General features: G+C 39.5%; 1 protein-coding gene across 1 annotated transcript; it reads right to left on the bottom strand.

The window, feature by feature from the left end:
• Window positions 1-1,685: 1,685 nt before the first annotated feature.
• On the bottom strand, window positions 1,686-21,072 carry psma1 (proteasome 20S subunit alpha 1). The gene is made up of 10 exons (XM_043686769.2): window positions 20,931-21,072; window positions 16,350-16,394; window positions 10,108-10,209; window positions 5,841-5,944; window positions 5,076-5,164; window positions 4,774-4,844; window positions 4,386-4,515; window positions 4,188-4,267; window positions 2,694-2,798; window positions 1,686-1,931 (listed from the first exon to the last, which is right to left on the bottom strand). The coding sequence occupies exons 1-10, from the start codon at window positions 20,931-20,933 to the stop codon at window positions 1,872-1,874; spliced, it is 789 nt and encodes a 262-aa protein (XP_043542704.1). The 5' UTR covers window positions 20,934-21,072; the 3' UTR covers window positions 1,686-1,871.
• Window positions 21,073-21,217: the final 145 nt, after the last annotated feature.

The raw sequence follows: 21,217 nt of genomic DNA, 5'->3' as shown, positions 1-21,217 counted from the left end.
TTAAATAAATTGCCTCACCTACATTTTATTTGAAGATCTAGGACACTAACTTGCAAGTGTTTAAAGCTGCTGGGACTTTTAGTACCACCAAATCTATTCAAATCTGCCTAAATCCCAAATCCAAGACCCAAATTGTTCACATCGTGGACTAAAGGTCCCCAAACCATTCAAATCCTAGCTTTACATAATCTTTATATCTTCCTCTGTAGATTTGTTCTCCAGGTTGGTATTGATGTTTTTCTCTGTCCAAACTCCTTCTCCAGACCTCTCCGAGTTCTGACTAGCAGCCTACATATGTTGGTCTTTTGCCTGTTCTTTTTCAATTGTTCAATTTTTCCCGGTCTTATACCCCGAAAACATTGGATTGTATCACTGGCTTTAATATTGTCATCATATTAAATTCAAAGTTGATTGGAGTTTGGTACTTTATTTGGGGTACCAGTTAAACCGATTGGCCAAATTCAAAATTTGTTTTTGTGTCTGGGCAACCAGCTACTCTAGTTGCTGGACCACATTTTACATTGTATCTTATTCAGAACACTTGGTGCTGTCAGGTAGTTCTGCTAGCTTTTAACTCTCTTATAGGTACAGTACACCCACATAGTCATAACAATAATGATCAAGATACACTGTGGTAGCTCATCAATCCTCCTTTGACAACACCTCTGAACTCCAGGGGACTCTGCATTTACCAATTTGCACACCTGCGGGCAAATGATCTTTCTTAAGAACCAAAATTTAAACCAGAATCATATTTAGGTACTTGGTTAACTAAGGAGCAAAAACACAGCAGATGGAATATAATGTGGGGAAATGTGAGATTATGCATCTTGGGAGGAAGAATTACAGAGGGGTGAATATTATTTAAATGAAGATAAACTATAATAAGCTACAAAACAGGGGGATTTGGGAGTCCACATCTATATATCACAAAGAGCTAGCATCCAGATTCAGTGGATCAAAGGTAAGGCAAATGGAATGTTGGATTTTATTTCAAAGGGAATGGAATATAAAAGGAGGTTTTGCTAAAACTGTAAAAGGATTAGTCCAAACACAGGTGGAATATGGAAAACCATTTTGAGTCCCTTTTCTAACTAAATACATATAGGCAACGGAGAACATCCAAAGGAGGCTTACGAGGTGGAAACCATGTCTGGTGGGGGGATTGAGTAGATCGTGCTTCCAATGATTAGAATAGAAGTAACCATTCTGAAACATACAAGAATCTTACAAGGACTTGACAGGGAAGGTAAGGAAAAGTTGTCTCACTTTATGGATTAATCTAGATCTAGAGATCATAATCTGAGAATAAAGGGTTACATAGTTCAGACATAGATGAGGAGGAATTCCTTCTCCCAGAGGTTTGGGAATCAATGGAATTCTTTACCAGAGGGGGCTGTTGAGGTTGGATAATTAAATATATTCAAGGCTGAGATAGACAGATTATTAGTCAGTGAAGAAATCAAGGATTATGGAGTATAATGGGGAAAAGTGGAATTGAGTATTATCAGATCAACCATGTTTGCTCTGAATGGCAGAGCAGACTCATTGGGCTGAATAGCCTATTAATGTACCTACATCTTACGGTCTTATAACTATACTTAAAAGAAATTTGACCATAATCATATAAAATGCCTTGCAAAGTGTTAGGCATTTCTTCTTAATAAACAACAAGCTTCCAAACATTAGTAATACATGAAGGGTTTATTGGTGTTACAGTAAGTTTATTCTGATAAGTAACAAAACCTTAAAAGAAAAATAATCAATTGCAATATTTTTCATATGTTTTACTGAAATATAAGTTGTCTCAAATGTCCTGTTCTGATGTACTACAAACGTAGTTACAAACTGCAAAATGATAGGTCAACAAGTTAGTGCTCCATTGGTTCTTCTGGTTTTTCACATGAAGCTGCATCATCAGCTGGAGGTGCCTGTAAAACATTTGCATTGTATTAAGAAAGTTACAAAAAGAAACTACATTTCATCTTCAATTTATATCCTGTGTAGGTAGAAAATAAAACTAAAATTAAATTGTGATTTACAAACTTCAGCTGGAAACACAATCCTGATAAGACATATCTGTAAATGTTTAAAATTTATCATTAAGTTTCAAATCAAATGGAATCTCTTCAATTTCAAAAAAGGTTCCAACAGATTAGAACAGCAAAACTTCTATGGAAAACTGAAATAAGATGGAACAGACAGATTCCTCCTATCCAATGGGATATTTCTTAGGTTGAGCACACTGATTCTACTGGTAGGGCAAAAAGTAGTCCATCTTACCTTCTTCAAGACAATCCCGTATGCCAATGTCATTGATGACAAAATGGTCCATGTTGGGTAAGAAACTTGCAAGTTTTCTATGGTTGTTGGCAGTGTGATTTTAAGCTAACTAAAGTCCAGAAATACTATATTATGATAATTACGAGTGCCCGAAACTCTTGGCTACTTGTGTCTAAATCGTTTGCAGCTCAGAAAAGTAATACAAATATCCCTTCAGGGAAAAAAACCCATGCTGCTTCAGGTAAAGAGAAATATAAGTAGACTTATTGGACAGTTTGAATTCGAAACAGATTTCTGCAAGTGTCAAACAACTGGCTGACCAGAACTGACAGCATGAAACACAGCAGGTTAAAATATGGCAACAAACAAATGTGTGCATTTGCATCAAGAATAACATCTTGTACATATACCTTCCTTTGAGGTCTTTCTTCTAAACCTTCCAAAAATGGTGCAACATCATTGTCATCATAAATGGTGAAATCAATATCTTTACCCACAATTCCAATTGAGACATTCTGCCAGGGAAAGGAAAATAATGCATCAAGATTTAGGATCAGTTGCACATGAATCTCAAGAATGAAAACACATATCAACAGGTCCACAACCTAGAGTCAATAGAAGTTCCAGAATATAATATGTATATTTAAGTTAGTATGTATAAATATTTTGGTCACTAAGCCAGTAGGGTCAAGAATAAGATGGCAATAATGAAGAGCAATGTTCATAAAATCATAGAATCGCTATAAGCGCACAGAGAGTCCATTTGGAACAACAAACCTGCATCAACCACTGAAGACCATCTCACCCAGACCCAGTCCCTATCTCCATAATCCTGCATTTACCAAGGCTTAACTCTGCCATGGCTAATAGCCTGCATGTCCCTCGCTACTATGGGCTAATTCAGCACAGCTAATCCATTTAACTTGCACATCCTCAGATGTAGGAGGAAACCAGAACAACTGGTGGAAACTGTTGCAGACACGAGGTGAACACAAACTCCACATAGGTAGTCACCCTAGGATGGAATCAAACCCGGGTCGCTGGCACTGTGAGGCAGCAGTGCTAACCACTGAGCCACTGTGCTGTCCATGTTACCTCATCTCACATCAATGAACACCTGCAGAGATACTGACACTTTCCTTTTTTAGAAGCTAACTTAGAGGTGGGATTCTGCACTTGGCAACACATTTGACATTGCTGGCCTGCAGCTAGCACATGGAAGGAGGTGCGACTTCAATGATCGCAAGATGGCATAAACTTGCTGCTGCAGTGAATGCTGATAATATACACAGGTCAAGGTGCACAGAAAATAAGCACAAAGGAACAGAACAGGGTGATTAGTTGATAGTTGAATGGAATTTGGCAGGATTTGACTTATAAATTTGATTTGTAAAATTCATTTTGTGGTCATTTGTCTCTATATAGTCTGTTACTTTTAAATTATGATATCTGACGGTTGACAGAAGATTGTTGCTGTATGGGAAAATTTGGGTAGTCTTTTCATTTGCTGGCATTGCTATTGGAGGAGCCGATCAAAGACAGTCTGGGCACAAAGGGATATATGTTAGTTTCCACCTCCTTTCTTTAAATTCGTCACTACATAGTGAGTGCAATAGCTGTACCAGTCAATTTTGTGCACCAGACTACCATGAATCACAACACAATCTGAGGAGTTGTTTCAGAACAGATGTGACAATGGAACTATAGTGTGCTCACTCCAACTGTTCCTCTCACATTTCATGACAGTTGATTTTTGCTTCACCATAGTTTTCAAATGATATTTTGACTAGTTTTATTTTGGACTGATTGTATAATTCATCCTTCAGCAGGGTGCAAACCAAAATATACTGGTGTGAAATAGTACATCATTGGAGACTACGCTACAGCATAAGGAAGATTTATACCTTTGTGGTAAGATCCTGTTCAGCAGGAAGTGTTTCCCTCAATGCACGCAGACCATGTTTGACCAATTCATTGAGATTACCTGGTGAGAAAGCCATAGTGGGTTTGGATGCAAGTGACAAGGGGAAAAACGAGTCAGGGAACACATAAAATAATGATTTGACGTAGTTGACCGGCACAACACAATACTGGTCACTTACAATCCTGGAATTCATCCATGTGCCTCTCCAAGTATGTTCGAGCAGATTGTGAACGGGCACCAATTGACATGGCTTTGCAGTCAAAGTAGTTCGCAGATGGGCAGGTCTGGAAAATGTGAGGGCCAATATCCTTTGGATCAAAAAGGAATATTTGATTTAATCTAACAGCTGACACAGAAGAATCATCCTTAGACTCTGATCTACGTTTTCCAACTGGCATTACTTTAAGAATTTAAAATAAATAGGCAATCTGCATATTGCAGGGATTACTGCAATTATTAATATATTGGCCCTCTTGCAAGATCAGCCTCATTCTGGACCAGAATTAATCCAGCTTGAATCAAATAAACCATTTGCCTTCTGAAATGAAGTTAAACTGAGGACTTACATCATAACCAGCAATAAGCAACCCCACACCATATGGCCGCCTTCCATACCGCTGTGTTGGAATTTGAGTTTCTGGATAAACGTGGTTAAAGAAACATGATGCTTTTCAACCAACTAACATTAAATTTGACTGTTAATTTATTTTACATATAATGACAATATTTCAGACCTGCTATAAATCAATGTTTTAAACATCAAAATTTGTGAAATATTTTAAATAAATTTCATAATAGCTATGCACATAAAACAGAGTTTGAACTGATTTATTAGGCAGAAATGTTAGGCTTTTTCTTTAAAGGATACTACTCCCAATCAGGCTCACAAGACGCGATACTGGCAGCGGCCTGTCAAACACAAACCTTGAGTCCAAACACTCCTGTCGCATGAAGTTGCTGTTGAAAAGGTGGCGGGAGCCGGAGGGGTGGAGAAGGCATGAGAAATCATAAGCATGGAGTATGAATGACTTAGTAACACACTACTGATGCTACTAATCACCAAACAGAGTTAACTGCTTACATAAAAACACAAAGTGGAGGATGAACTCAAGGTCTGGCAGCACCTAGGAAGAGTGAAACAGAGATTATGTTTCAAGGCCAATGACTCTTCTTAGGAATTCTGGAAGCACTAAGAGAAGTCACTGAACTCAAAACATAAATTCAGTTTCTCTCTCCACAGATATTTCTAGACCAGAGGAGTTTCTTCATCATTTCCTGTTTTCATTTCAAATCTCCAGCATCCTTAGCATTTTGCTTTTATTCATATCTAACTACTTTATACAAAAATGTAATGGGACCAGACATCAAATATTATTATGATTGTCCTGTTTCCCAACTGTCTCCAAGTAGTCCAACATTCCCTTTGTTATCAATCAAAAGGTATGAATCCACTATTTAGACTTCAGTTTCAGGAATCAATTTGTTCAGTCAACACAAGTAACTGCTGAGTGTACTATTTCGGAAGTCAAACTCTTCTTTCCAGACACACTTGTGATCAATAGTATGTCTCTATGGTCGAGTAATTGCAACTAAATAGCTTAGGAAATGACTAACCAACTGCACAAATACTCACCACAACAGCCTGGCATCAGCAGTAAGACCAGCAATCGAGATACCAATATGATTGTCAACATGGAGAACCTTTTTTTGATGAGCAGCTAATTCTGATTGAGCTCTCTACAAAACAAAAGTTCAAAAGATGAACACAATAAAAGATTATGCTAAATTATAACAACTTGAAAGGTTGTAAACAGGAAACAAAATGGGAAAAGGAAAGAAGAAAGAAAGAAAGGAAGAAAGAACAGATGCATGAAACAGAGTCAGCATAAATACAGACAATTTTACAGGTGAGGTGGCCATTTGACCCATTGTATCTGTACTGGCTCTGTGAACCCCTACCCTGTCCATTCTCTAACTCTACCTCCAGAGCCCTCAATGCCTCACTTTCAAACACATATCCAGCTCTTTTTGGAAACCTCCTATGGAATCCACTTCCACCACTCTCCCAGGCAGCACATTCCAAGTCCTAACAAACCTCTGAGTAAAGAAGTTTCTTCTCGTCTCACTCCTCTCTCTTGCTGACAATCTTGAAATTGCGACTCCTAGTGATGGAATATTGTCCTTTATCCTGTCAAGATTGTTCATAATCTTGAACACCTCAAAAAGGTCACCCTTGATGGCCCTTGATGTCAAGGCTCCATTTAATGGAGTGTACCATCAAGAAGAGAGCAAAACTAGAATCAATGGAAATCAGGTAAAACTCTCTGCTGGTTGGATTCATACATGACACAAAGAAAGATTACTGTGGTCATTGGAGATGTCACCTCAGTTCCAGGAAAGAGGTTCATCGAGATTTTAAATGCAGAAAGAGGCCCTTTAGCCTATTGTGTCCTTGCCAGTCAAACATCCATGTTCAAGTTTGCTCATGGAACTGGAAGGTTTGTTCTCAGACATTTTGTCACCATGCTAGGTAACATCATCAGTGAGTCTTCGTTGAAGCACTGGTGTACTGTCCCACTTTCTATTTATGGGTCTTGGTCTGTTGTAGTGGGTGATATCACTTCCAGTTCTTTTTCTGAGAGATTGCTAAATGGAGTCCAAATCGGTGTGTTTGTTAATGGAGTTCCGATTTGAATGCCATGCTTCTGGGAATTCCTGTGCATGTCTTTGTTTAGCCTGTCCCAGGATGATGTATTGTCTCAGTCGAATTGGTGTCCCTCGTTGTCAGTGTGTAAGGATACTAGTGATAGTTGGTTGCGTCTTTTGGTGGCTAGTTTGTGCTCAGGAGTCCTGGTGGCTAATTTCCTGCCAATCCTTTTGTTGCAGTCCATGCAGAGTATTTTGTATATAGCGTTCATTCTGCCGGTTGTTGTTACAGGATCCTTTACCTTCATCAAGAGCTGTTTCACTGTGTTGGTAGTTTTATGGGCAACCATGATGCCAAGGAGCCAGAGTAGTCTGGTTGTCATATCAGATATCTCTTTCATGTATGGTAGCGTGGCTAGAGTCTCTGGGCATGTTGTGTCGTCTTGTTTCGGTACGAATTGGCGGACTGTGCTTATCGGGTTTCTGTTGTTCTTGAATACGTTGTAGAGGTGTTTTTCTTCGGCATCTTGTAGTTCCTGGGTGCTGCAGTATGTTGTGGCTCATATAAACAATGTCCTGATGCAACTCCGTTTGTGGGTGTTGGCTCCTATAGTTGAGTATCTGGTCTTTGTGTGTCACTTTCCTATAGATGTTGGTCTGCTGCTCTCTATTGACTTTTCATTCTACTGTGACATCGAGGAAGGGGAGTCGGTTGTCGTTCTTTTCCTCTTTGGTGAACTTTATACCAGTAAGGATGTTGTTTATATGTTTTGTGGGTTTCTTCTAACTTGTTCAGTTTCGTGATGACAAAGGTATCATCCACATAGTTCAGCTTGAGCTGAACTGTGGAGAAGACTGCTTGTTCCAACCTCTGCATCACTGCTTCTGCTAAGAATCCTGATATTGATGACCCTATGGGTGTCCGGTTGGTCTTGTCGTTGAAGGGGAGTTGAAACTCAGGTCTACTAGTTTGAGGATGCTGGTGCTGTCTGGTGTTTGTGTCCTTGGCTTGTCCAGTAGTGTGGCCAGGGTTTCCTAGGCCAGGGTGATGTTTATTGATGTGAATATAGCCATCAGATCAAAGGAAACCATTACCTCGTCATCTTCTATCTTTGATGTTCAGGAATTCCTGGGTGGAGTCGATGGGGTGGCGTGAATCTTCAACACAAACTGAAATACCAAGTAGAGGTTCGTCTGTATGTCAGTGTGCCAGGAAGCGTGACTGTGGGTCTGAGGGGGAAATCCCGGTTTGTGTCCCTTTGGTAATCTGCAGAAACGAGGTGTGTCGAATCCTTCAGGTTTCATTCTTTGGAGGTCTATTTTTATTAATTTCATCTGTCTTGTGGAGTTTCTTCAGTGTTGCCGTAATATGGTTTGCTAGCTATGGAGTTGGGTCCAATGCTACTTGTTGGTAGATGCTGGTATCTGTGAGTAGCGTGTCTGCTTTTTCAATGTATTGTGTTCTGTTCAGGAGGACGGGTCATGCATCCTTTGTCAGCCGGTAGGATTAAGGTATTTCTGTCTTTTCTAAGTACTTCCAGGGCTTTTCTTTCCCGTGTGTTGAGGGTGTTCCCTTCTTTCTGCTTAGTGCTGGTGCTACTGTTTGCCTGATGGCCTGCTGGCTTTCGGGGTTGATTCCAGTGCTGCTAGAAGTCCTTTTTGTCCACATTCCTGTGGTTGTAGTTCATCCCTCGTACGAGAACGGCCTTTTCCGTATCTAAGTGTGGTCGGTCCGACAGGTTGTTTATCCAAGCTTGAATTGTCTGTGTTATTGCTGTCAAAAAGTGTGGTGCTGGAAAAGCACAGCTCGTCAGGTAGCATCCAGGGTGCAGAGTCGATTTACCAACATCTCAGAAAAAAGAACCAGAAGTGATATCACCCGCCACAACGGACCAAGAAACATAAATAGAAAGTGAGACGGTGTACCAGCGTTTCAACGGAAGCTCACTGATGATGTTACTAAGCATGGGGACAAAATGTCTGAGAACAAACCTTCCAGCTCAGTGAACAAGCTTACAACCTGAACCACAATCTGAGCTACAAATCTTCACAAAAATCGCAAACATGCATGTTTTTTAATTATTCCCAGCACTTAGCCCATAGCACTGTATGCTTTGAGATTTCCAGTGTTCATCTCTCAAGGGGTCCCTGGCGTTGATGATCTAGGCCTAAATATCTTTAGCTATTTCATCACTGACTTTCCCTCTATCATAAGGTAAATAATATGGTGGTTGCTGATGACTTCATAATGTTCAGCACAATTTGTGATGATTCGGATATTGAAGCAGTTTGTGTCCAAATTCAGAAAAACCTGAAACATATCCAGTTGCAAGTAACATTTATACCATACAAATGTCAGGCAATGACTATCTCTATCAAAAGAGAACCTGACCATTACGTTGTGATATTCAATGGCTTTCATACCATGGAATCCTAATATCAACATTCTGGGGGTTACCAATGACCATAAACTCATATGGAATCGTTATATAAATACAGTGGTTACAAAAGCAGGTCAGAGGTGAGGAATCCTGTCGTGTATTTCTGATTCCCCACACCCTGTTCACCATCTATAAGGCATAAATCAGCAATGTGATGAAAAACCTCCCACAAGCCTCGATGAGTGCAGCTCCAACACCACACAAACGTGACACTATACAGGACAAATGTTTTAAATGTTGTAATTGTACCAGCCTCCACCACATCCTGAGACAGCTCATTCCATACATACACCACTTTCTGTGCGAAAAAGTCGCTGCTTAGGTCCCTTTTATATTTTTCTCCTCTCACCCTAAACCTATGCCACCTAATTCTGAACTCCCCACACCTCCAGGGAAAAGATCTTGTCTATTCACCTTATCCATGCTCCGAATGACTTTCTAAACCTCGATAAGGTTTCACGCCACAGCCTCCGACGGTCCAGGGAAAACAGCTCCAGCCTGTTCAGCCTCTCCCAAAAGCTCAAATCCTCCAACCCTGGCAACATCCTTGTAAATCTTTTCTGAAACCTTTCAAGTTTCACAACATCTTTCCGATAGGAGCGAGACCAGAATTGCATGCAATGTCCTGTACAGCCGTAACATGACCTCCCAACTACTGTACTTAATGCTTTAATCAATAAAGGAAAGCATACCAAACGCTTTCTTCACTCTCCTATCTACCTGCAATTCTATTTTCAAGGAACTATTATCTATACTTGCATGCTTGCAGAAAAGTACAATAATTTAATATGACTATATAGCCCGCATTTTTACCTTTAAAGCTACCAGGACAGCATGGGTTTTTGACTTGAGCCCTACAGTAGCTGAACCTTGTTTCACTGCCTCCATTGCATATTCAATCTGATGTATACGACCCTGTAAGAGCAAAACAACAATTAATTCCAGTACTAATAATTTTGAAATTAAGACAAGTGCAACCAGAATTAGGATTTCAGTATCCAAAACATAAAATGCCACTCAACTGAATACTTTATTAGCCCAAAGTCTTGATCAAGATTGGAAACCCTTTTTCCAAATGTGATCAGACACAAAAAAACTATCCACTTACCAACTTATGATTTTTTGACCAATCTTGTGGAGGATTCTGCAGAACTCAGGCAGTGCAAGACATGTGGGAGATATCAATGAAAGGATATCGCAGAAGCCACACCCTATTTTCAAGACATTAGCTGCTATATTCTTTTAAGCAGTCACTAATGCACAGAAAGGCTTTGAGACATTTAAACAGCTTTCAGTGCTTTCATGAATAAGTGGATAAGTTAATATGTTGGCTGGTAAGATAAGCAGAATACGAGTACCAGCTGGGCAAGGTGGCAAGTAGGGTCACTTGACTGGTGAGGAATCGGAAGGAGAGTCAAACTGTAATGGGGGTAATTGACTCAACTGAGAATAAGTATAACTGATTATGTGGGACACATGGATAGTAAAAACAATTAAAGATCCATAGAACATAACAGCACAGTACAGTCCCTTTGGCCCTCAATGTTGCGCCGACCTGTGGAACCAATCTGAAGCCCGTCTGTCCAATACTATTCCATTTTCATCCATATGTTTATCCAATGAGGATTTAAATGCCCTTAATGTTGGCCAGTCTACTACTATTGCAGGCAGCGTGTTCCAGGCCCCTACTACTCTGAGTAAAGAAGCTACTTCTGACATCTGTCCTATATCTATCACCTCTCAATTTAAAGTTGTATACCCCCCGTGCTAGCCATCACCTTCGGAGGAAAAGAGCACTCACTGTTCACCCTATCTAACCCTCTGATTATCTTAATCTCAATTAAGCCACCTCTCAACTTTCTTCTCTCTAACGAAAACAGCCTCAAGTCCCTCAGCCTTTCCTCCTAAGACCTTCCCTCCATATCAGGCAACATTCCAGTAAATCTCCTCTGAACCCTTTTCAAAGCTTCCACATTCTTCCTATAATTCGGTGACCAGAACTGTACGCAATACTCCAAGTGCAGTCACACCACAGATTTCTCCAGCTGCAGAATGACCTCGTGGCTCCAAAGCTCGATCCTTCCACCAATAAAAGGTAACACACCGTACCCCTTCTTAACAACCCTATTAACCTGGGTGACAACTTTCAGGGATCTATACACATGGACACAGATCTCTCTGCTCATCCGCACCACCAAGTATCTTACCATTAGCCCAGTACTCTTTATTCCTGTTGCCCCTTCTAAAGAGAATCACCTCACACTTTTCTGCATTAAACTCCATTTGCCATCTGTCAGCCCAGCTCTGCAGCTTATCTATGTCCCTCTGTAATCTGCAATAGCCTTCAGCACAACCTACAACTCCACCGACCTTAGGTGTCACCCGCAAATTTACTCACCCATCCTTCTACACCCTCATCTAGGTCATTTATAAATTGACAAACAGCAGTGGCCCCAAAACAGATCTTAGTGGTACACCACTACTAACTGAACTCCAGGATGAACATTTCCCATCAACCACCACCCTCTATCGTCTTTCAGTGAGCCAACTTCTGATCCAAACCGCTAAATCACCCTCACTCCCATGCCTCAGTATTTTGTGCTATAGCCTACAGTGGGAAACCTTATCAAATGCCTTACTGAAATCCATGTAATAATTAACTATAAATAAGTATCAGAGATAGGAGGAAAAGGATACATCTGAAAGAGGAATGGTAGCCTTCACAGAAGTGCTATTAATTAAATTAGTGCTCTGCATGGACAACAAAAACTTGTAAACAGTTTAATCACTGGAAAGGCAGAAGACAACATTACATCTGGGTGTGAAAGTAAAATATTCATTACAGAACAAATACAACAACCATCCAACTGAGTAGAATGGCAAAGATCATGAACCAGCCTGGGAGTTCCACTAGAAACCAGGGTAATACAACGCTCAAAGATGAGGAGAGACTTTTACTGATAAATCTTTAACAAAAGATTCTTCCAAGCTGTAAAAGAATAAGTAAGATGTCTAAGACATATCCATCTAAGAAAATGAAACATTTTACTGATAAAAGAATTGTTCGTTAAAAATTTAAGATTGGAACATTAAAAAGGGAGTGGAGAAAGAAATATTCAGTCATAAAACATTAAAAGATTTTTCCTGATAAAATAATCCTTCATTAAAAGTTTAAGATTAAAAGAATAAGGGTGAAATAAAAAAGACATTTTATTGTTAGACATTGCTAGATGTTCTAAGATATTTTTGAGTGGTTATAAATAACATCAAAATGGATTTTATTGGACTTAGTATTATATCTTTTGGACTGCCATATACTCAAAATTACATTGTTAATGTCCATTAATAAAGTTGTAAATTTAATACATGAGATCAATTAAGTTTTATTCTGTTACAACTGAAATGAACCTGAATGGAAAAGTATATTTTCTGAACATAAAAATCCTGGAGTCTTAAATTATTGGGGTCATTCATAGCAGAGCTAAGTCTTATTAAAATTAAACAGGTTACTCAGGATGGCAACGTTCTTGGCAGCTTCTTCACCTGTGGAAAGGTTAACAATGTCTTACAAACCCAAAACTGTAGAATTGACTAATTTGTACTCAGCAGAAATTATCAAGGAAATACCCCTGATCTAATTTCACTCTAAAAAGAGTAAAAACCATAAATAACTTGGAGATCAGATCAGTGTGTGTCTGGGAGTGGGATGGTCTGAGGAAAATGAGGTTAGTGAGTGTCCATGTTGCACAGATATAGATAAACACTATGATTTTACAGTAATTTCTAACATTCCCTGACTACCTCAGTCAGAAAATGTTCTCGGAAGGTTCCAGGGAGCAGGGAAATTGCCCGTGAGCATTTTAAACGTTTTGTGAAATTCCAAAAACGTCAGTGCATCAGGAGTCCAGCAGGATGCTAATGCACATCTTGGATTGTAAATTTAGTCTTCAATGATTCCAAGTCCAGAAATTCTGGGTCAACACTGGCTTTGAATATTTCAAGGCAAACGTACCTACAAGAAGTTGTCATCACACAAATCTATGTTTGTTTCATGAAAGTTCATGTCTGGAAGATTACAATCAGGCCTCTATCCAGTCACAGCATAAAACAACTTCCTGTAAAGTTTAAATTACATGCTCTGGTTCTGTAATTTAGTGCACCATTTTCTTCCTAACTCTTGTAGTGTTATGATTTGGAGATGCTGGTGTTGGACTGGGGTGTACAAAGTTAAAAATCACAACACCAGGGTATAGTCCAACAGGTTTAGTTGGAAGCACTCTAGCTTTCGGAGCGACGCTCCTTCATCAGGTGATTGCTCCTTCATCAGGTGGTTGTGGCACATTGCTCCGAAAGCTAGTGTGCTTCCAATTAAACCTGTTGGACTATAACCTGGTGTTGTGTGATTTTTAACCTTGTAGTGTTATAGCTTTGACACAATTAGCCTTCAAAACCTCTCCTCTAATGCTAAGCTGGCTGGGGACTGCTACTGCATGTCTCCAATGACCTTTCTGACCCAAAACACAATGGCTTTTCTTCCATCCATTGCATTAGGATAGGTCTATATTTCAGTTCCCTCTGATTTCTTATTGTTATACCGAAAGCTAAAATCACTTAAATACAGATCGTTAGCTTAGGAGACCTAACACTACCTCACCATTTGTTTCAATCTTTCTACTGTCTGTTTTGTCAGGCATCCATTCAGGATTGCACCACATTTCTCTCAAATAAAACACCAATTGAACTAAAAACAGTTAACCCAAACCATAATTTCTGTATTAACTTTGTAGGCTGAACCAAATCATTCAGAATGTTATAATCCTGTTTAACTGAATAGATCTTTTAATCCAATAACCTTTCGATCATATCAACTACTTCCTTCCTTCCCCACATGATTGACCTTCGCTTCTACCTCTTATCTGCTGCTCTCAATGTTTTTGTTATGTTTTATCAGCACTGTTCCAATCTTTTCTTGGTCAGTCTCATATCTTCCATTCTCTATAAATCTTCTGAAGCTCATGGCAAACATTGCTCCGTGCATCCTAATATACACTATTTCCATCATCTGCACTCACTGAATTACATTGGTTCCTGAATTATATTGGTCTCTCAATTCTCACGGGGTAAAAACAATGACTGCAGATGCTGGAAACCAGATTCTGGATTAGTGGTGCTGGAAAAGCACAGCAGTTCAGGCAGCATCCGAGGAGCAGTAAAATCGACGTTTTGTCATCAGGAATACAGCTCTCAATTCTCACCCCCATGTTCCAATGTCAGTTTGTCCTCTCCAACCTCAAATCCCTTCTCGTCCTGCAACTTCCTGCCTCAAAGCCAAAAGTTCCCCAATTTTGACATTGTTGCACTGTTTCCTATAAGGACTCCATTCCATTTTCCCAGTTTCTCTCTCACATGATACTACCTTCCACATGCAGTCACCAGGCATGTCCACTGTTTTCCTCAACCAAGAATTCCTCACTACCATGGCTGACAGGTCCTCAGCACCATTTCCCACACCTTCTGCCCTTATCCCTTCCCTGCCACAACAACAGGTTTCCCCGTATGCTCACTTTCTACTCCACCAGTCTTCGCATCCAAGAATCATAAGCCACCATTTCTGCTACCGCCTCCTCCTTTGTTGGCATTCTGCAGAGATTGTTCCCTTTGGGACACAGTGGTCCACTTCTCCCCAATTCTCAAAATCTCCTCACGTTCCCATGCAACAGGAGAAGATGCAACACTTGCCAATTTCCCTTCTCTCACTTAAATGTCAAAGACCCAGACACATCTTCCAGACAAAGCACTGATTTACCTGCAGTTCATTGAATCTTGTCTACTATACTCACTGCTAACAATGTGATCTCCTTTGTATTAGGAATGCGAAATGTAGAATAGAGTGACCACTTTATGGAACCCCTCCGGACAGTCCATTAAAATGACACCCAAGCTTCCAGTGGCCTGCTACTACAACACACCACAAACTTCTCATATCAACATTTCTGTCTCAGCACTGCTACAGTGCTCAGGCAAAGCTCAAGGCAAGCTAGAAAAGGAACATTTCATCATCCACTTCACTTACCTTACAGCCCTCAGACTCAACATTGAGTGTAATAATTTCAGAGTATGAACACCTTCCTCCAAGTCTGCAACCCACTTCCACACCCCAAGTCCTGTGACTGTGGTGGAGCAACCCCGACAGAAATCTATTTTCAACCGTTCACATTCCTGCCGGCACCCATTCAGTATTTCTCTCTCTCCTAGCTTATCATCAAGTTTCTGTGTCTGCTTCTCTTCTCTCCTCCTCTCAATACTTCCTACCCAAATATGAGCACCATCTTCACCTGTTCAACACACTCCTTTCCACCCTCCAAAGCCTGTCATCAACATAAACACCATTGCATCCCAGTTGCTTTCACTTCTGATTAAGTGTCACTGGACTTGAAACATTAACTCTGATTTTTCTCCTCAGTTGTTGTTAGAACAACTGTATTTCTCCAGCATTTTATGTTTTTGTTTGAAAAATTTCCAAACAGATTATGCAAAAAAGAATTAAAAAGGAGTTGCACATTTGAACATAATCATGTACACTCAAAATAGTTACGGTACATGGCTAAAATCCTCTATGGATTTATTTTTTCCTATGCTTCCCTTTCTGATTTCCCCAATCTCTTTGATCCAATAATAGTGGATATCACTTCAACCATCCAAGACCTGAACTCTGGAATTCACATCTTTATCCCCTCGCTCCTTCTCAAAATCTCTTTCAACCAAACTCTGAGGCACTCATCCAAATTGTTAGTTAGCTCGGGGTCAAATTTTTTTTGAGTTATGCTTCTGTGAAATGGTCTGGGACATGTCCCTAAAACAAGGTTTCCCAATTATGGTTCATGAGCCTGAACGAGGTTGCAAGCTCAGAAGAAGAAATAGCAGCCATGAAGTTCAGAGAGATTTCTCACAGCTGCAGGGCTGTCTTAAATACTTGGGTAATTGTAGTGTTTTGGTGGGTGTGGTCTAATTGATACCTTTGAGACTAAATTTTGGCAAAAGAAAACTTTTCTTACCTGTGGGCTCCAAACCGTGACATCGTTGTCATATTGATTACGGAACTATATGAAGAAGCAAACAGAAAACATACATAAATAAGAATGAGAAATAAAAATTTTTAAATGAACACAGCATATCACTCAGACCAATGAAGTAGGTGAAGATACTGAAACTGATTTCCCTTCAACATTTCACAATGATTAACTAATGATCCCAGTCCAAACCCACCAATCAGGAAAGGAATAATTAGTCCAGTTTGGGCCTATATCTTTTGAAATTTATAAGAATAAGAGGTAATTTTCTTGATGTTTACAGGATCAGAAGGAGCTTGACAAGGTACACCTTAGTTCACCAGCTTGAGAAATTAGAACATCTCACAGTAACGCAGCATTTACTTAGGACCAATAGGAAGTGAAATTTTTTCTTCTCAGTGAATATGAATATCTAGAATGGTTTACAACAGAGGGCTGTAATGCTCTACTATTGTGTATATCCCAGGCAAATATCAATATATTGTTAATCTCTCAGCAAATCAAGAGATATGGGGAGTGGGGAAAGTGGAATTAACATAAAAGATCAGCAATGATACTTAATGGAGGAGGAGAAGGAGATTGAAGGGGCCAAAGAGCCTCAGTCTGCTTGCATTTTACGTAGTTAAAAATCACACAACACCAGGTTATAGTCCAACAGGTTTAATTGGAAGCACACTAGCTTTCGGAGCGACGCTCCTTCCTTCATCACCTGATGAAGGAGCGTCGCTCCGAAAGCTAGTATGCTTCCAATTAAACCTGTTGGGCTATAACTGGTGCTGTGTGATTTTTAACTTTGTACACCCCAGTCCAACACCGGCATCTCCAAATCATGCATTTTACATGGCATTATTAATTCCGTTTAGCCCAGTAACAATCATAACTGTTAACATATCCTGTGACAGACAAGGTGAGAAATAACTTCTGAAACCCCTCCTCCCTGCCATCTATGTAATTAGTATATTTTTGAAGTGGGGGAGCTAGTACTGGATGGGGTGGACAAAGTTAAAAATCACACAACACCAGGTTATAGTCCAACAGAGCTTATTTGGAAGCTCTAGTTTTCAAAGCGCTGCTCCTATTGGACTATTACCTACTGAGTGATTGTTAACAATGTTTTGAAGAGGAAGATGTGAGAGTATGGACAATTTGAATAACTAGCAAGAAGATTTGTATAGTTTTAAATAAAACAGGATTATTTATTCACAGGCTAATCCTGAAAATAAAACACTGACTCACTCATCCATTGCACACACAAACACACTGAAGGAAAAAGAGTGTAGTTCACTGTTGCATTGATAGACAAAAGCAAGGCCGATTTAAGTCAGGAAATGTCTTTTGGATCATCATGAGATGGGTAGTGACATTGCTCGAAAACGCCAGCCTGAGAGATGGTGCGTTAAGTTTTGAATCCGCAGAGCATGTTAGCCTCAGCAGCCATCATTTGAAACACTAGTTTTCATTTTTAAAATAAGCGAGTTCCAGTATATTCCACAGAGAAATATTCTAAAAGTTATAAAGAAAATGTGCTTTTACTATGTATGGCAATATGACAGTACAGTTTCCAAGAGTAACTGTGTAATCCCAAACACTAAAATTCTGAAAGAGAATGACTTGTCTTACAGAATCCAAAGCAATCTAGATGATGCTTGGATTAACACACAAATCAAAAGCAGTGCTCATGTGTTTCATTTTCGTGGAACTTAAAAATAAGATCACTGTCTAACCTGAGTCTACAGCAACACAGATGAAAATCCAAATGATTAGTTTACTCCTCTTTTCTCCAGAGTAAGATTGCGTCCAAACTCAAAATTTACACACTTAAATACATATCCCAAACAAATTACTTGTGAAAATAATACAGTACTGACTTTGTAGCCAAAAACATATTTAAGTGTGTACCTAATTAAATCCTTCAATGTAAATATTAGCAACTTTATTAGCTCAGTAAAACAGTAAACTAGAGTTTGCATGTATTTTAGAGTAGTCAGCAATTTCTGGAGCTACAGGTGTGGTTCAACAGAAAGTTTTAGAAGTTGCTGTCCAACTTGCCTGCTCTTCCACAAGCTGCACTACACTCGATACCTCACCAAGTGATTTATTGAGGAAATTCACGAAAGAGGTCGGAGGCCACCACATACCCACAGGTTCATATCCACTAGCTGCTCATTAAATACTAGAAAAATATGGAGCTGGTGGATTCAGGTGCAAATGATTTTTTAATAATGTAGCAAGTCTTAATTACTATAAAATGTCCTCTCCAGCACTGAAAATACAATTTAACAATGGCGAAGTCTCATTAAGAATTTACTTATTAGGGATTTAAATGATCTTTCTTGACATTTTATTTCTGTTTCCTCACTTTCACTTTGTTAATGATTTTACAATGAATTAATATTCTAAAGTTTTACTTACTAGTTTAGAATGCATTTCTCAGTGAGGATCCTTCTATATAATTGATTAAAGACAGCCTGCTGTTGCTTGCCCAGTTCACATACATCACAGATCCCCTCTAGGGGGTGCTCAACTGGAAATTCTCTCAATTAAATGGAAATTGTTCCTCAAAAAATGTTTTAAGGAGCACTGTGCAACAAATGGGACATATCATTTCTTCACCTCTGACCACAAAATCTGGGCAATTATGTCCTAAGAATCCATTTACTCAATTAGTGTGAGGAGGAAAAAGGGCCAGGGAACTAATCCCATGAGCATTAGCACATGCTGCAAACCAAAACCTTTTCAACTCGAATTTTTTTTCTGTGCTGACTTCAAATTTCTGAATGTATTGGACAAAATATTTTCAATGAAACTATAAACTTTAGTGTGAAGAACTGTCTCTGACAAATATCTACTGGTAAACAGGCAGTCGTCTCTATTGATTATAGTGCTAGTTTCCTTTGCAGGAGTTTATTTACTCACAAAAAAACTACATATGGTATGAAGGTGGTCATGGAAGGAGAAGTCAGATACAGCTGTATCACCTTATAGTCCCTCATTTTTAAAAAGCATTTCAATCAAAATAATCAACAAAGCAACCTTGCATAAACTGGATTTTTTTGGGCAGAAAATTCAATAGCTTCACAATTTTAAAAAGTGACTTTTTTCCTCAAGTTATTATGGCTCCTCTTTGGGTGAGGTCTCAAGTGGAATACTGTGCACAGTGCTGGTCATCTTACTTTGAAAGGATGTAACTGTGTGGGAAGCAGTTCAGAGAAAGTTCACTAAACTGATAGCTAGAATGAGTGGGTTGTTTTACGAAGAAAGATTGACCAGACTAGGCTTGAATCTGTTGGAGTTTAGAAAGGTAAGAGGGACGTGATTGCAACAGTGAAGATCCTGAAGAGTCTGACAGGGTCTAAAGAGGAGGTTTCCTCTTATGGGAAACATGGAAATCTTCAAGACATTTCAGAACTACTTAGGTGAGCACTTGAAATGCCACAACTATGGGTCAAGTGCTGGAAAATGGGATTAAAAAGATGGATGTCTGATGACCCCTGTGGAGTTAATGGTCTGCAGAGCCTCCATCCTTGCTGTAAAAATTCTGAATCTATAACTTGTAACTAACTATAAGTATACTGAGATACCTCAAAATGTCATCTATAGGGGAAGAAGCTGATCAGGTTTGCACTTTATGTCATGTCAAATTTGAACTATTACCTATCTTTATAAATTTTATTAATGAAGTATAATTTTCTCCCTTCACAAATACTGTCTGACCTGACTACTTCAAGCATTTTTTTTTAAGTTTCAGATTTCCAGCAGTTGTAATGTTTTGCATTCCCATTGAGTGCATTGTGGGACGTTCGGCAAAAATAATTGACATCCAATTACAAAAAAAAACTCTGCACTCCAAAAGTACTTCATTTACCATTAAACAGTGAAGGTGTGATGAAAACTATGTAATTACAACTTCGATGATATATTTTACGAAACGAATCAAAATGTGCTAAACAAGAACAGAAACAAATACTCTCAAATCGAAAATGAATAAGGCAGCAATCCTGTCTCAACAGAGTCCTTCAAATATTAACAGTTCCCTTCCTCTCTAAAATCGACTTACGTTCACTTCCTTGAAACAGCATATCTTATTAAATCAGGTTTTACTTGCACACACATCAAGCCGTTTAAACTGTCATGAAATCAGACTAACTCTGTGTAGAATTATAAACTAAATAAAACATCTAAGGGATTGTCCATCTCCCAGGCCCTGTGTCAATCAACTCCCAGAGACTAGGCCGGATTCGATCCGGCAACTTCTGCTAAGTCATGAAAAGTCAAGGCGCCCCTTTCTTCCATCCCAGTCCCCAGTGCGGAGTGAAGCAGCCGCTCATCCTCAGCTACAGAAAAGCGGCAACGCGGAAGGGATTGAACCGGGGCCTGGAGTCGGGCCTAAAATCCATTTCTAACAACATGACTCGGCACGAAACATGCAGCCCCGGGAGGAGGAACAAGCACAAAATGAAAGCCGCAGCCCACTGGCCGAATCGCACATGAGATTATAAGCAAAGCCGTGAACTGGCCACATTGTGCTTCATATAGGTGTACTGGCAACTTCTCTACTAAACCTACCATTTTGCTGCGACCGCGCCGTTTCCGTCCAGCTAGTGATCGATAGTACCTTGGTTTGATGAATCACCTCTGGGTACCTTCCAGGCATGAAAACAAACCATCGAATCATCGAGCGCAGCAGATTTAACCTTTTGAGAACTGCCTCTGGCAACTTTCTGCTCCTGATGGCTTCCTGCCAATGAGCCAAAGGGAATTCGATGCAGTGGGGAAAGAAGTTAACGAATATTTTAAACGAAAGGGCAAGAGTAAATCAATAAATGTAAGCAAAAAAAAAACGGAATAATTAT

This window comes from Chiloscyllium plagiosum, unplaced genomic scaffold (genome assembly GCF_037043375.1).
Source record: "Chiloscyllium plagiosum isolate Xiang-an unplaced genomic scaffold, Cpla_swu_hap1 HiC_scaffold_18, whole genome shotgun sequence".
NCBI classification, from domain to species: domain Eukaryota; kingdom Metazoa; phylum Chordata; class Chondrichthyes; order Orectolobiformes; family Hemiscylliidae; genus Chiloscyllium; species Chiloscyllium plagiosum.
This window is presented reverse-complemented; position numbering and strand designations above follow the sequence as displayed.

Bases quoted from the DNA above. Each gene is read 5' to 3' on its own strand.
- psma1 (XM_043686769.2), bottom strand. The intron at 10,210-16,349 runs GTAAGAAAAGTT...TTGCTCTTACAG, and splicing joins TCACGGTTTGGAGCCCACAG to GGTCGTATACATCAGATTGA. The intron at 1,932-2,693 runs GTATATGTACAA...AATGTTTTACAG, and splicing joins AAGAAAGACCTCAAAGGAAG to GCACCTCCAGCTGATGATGC.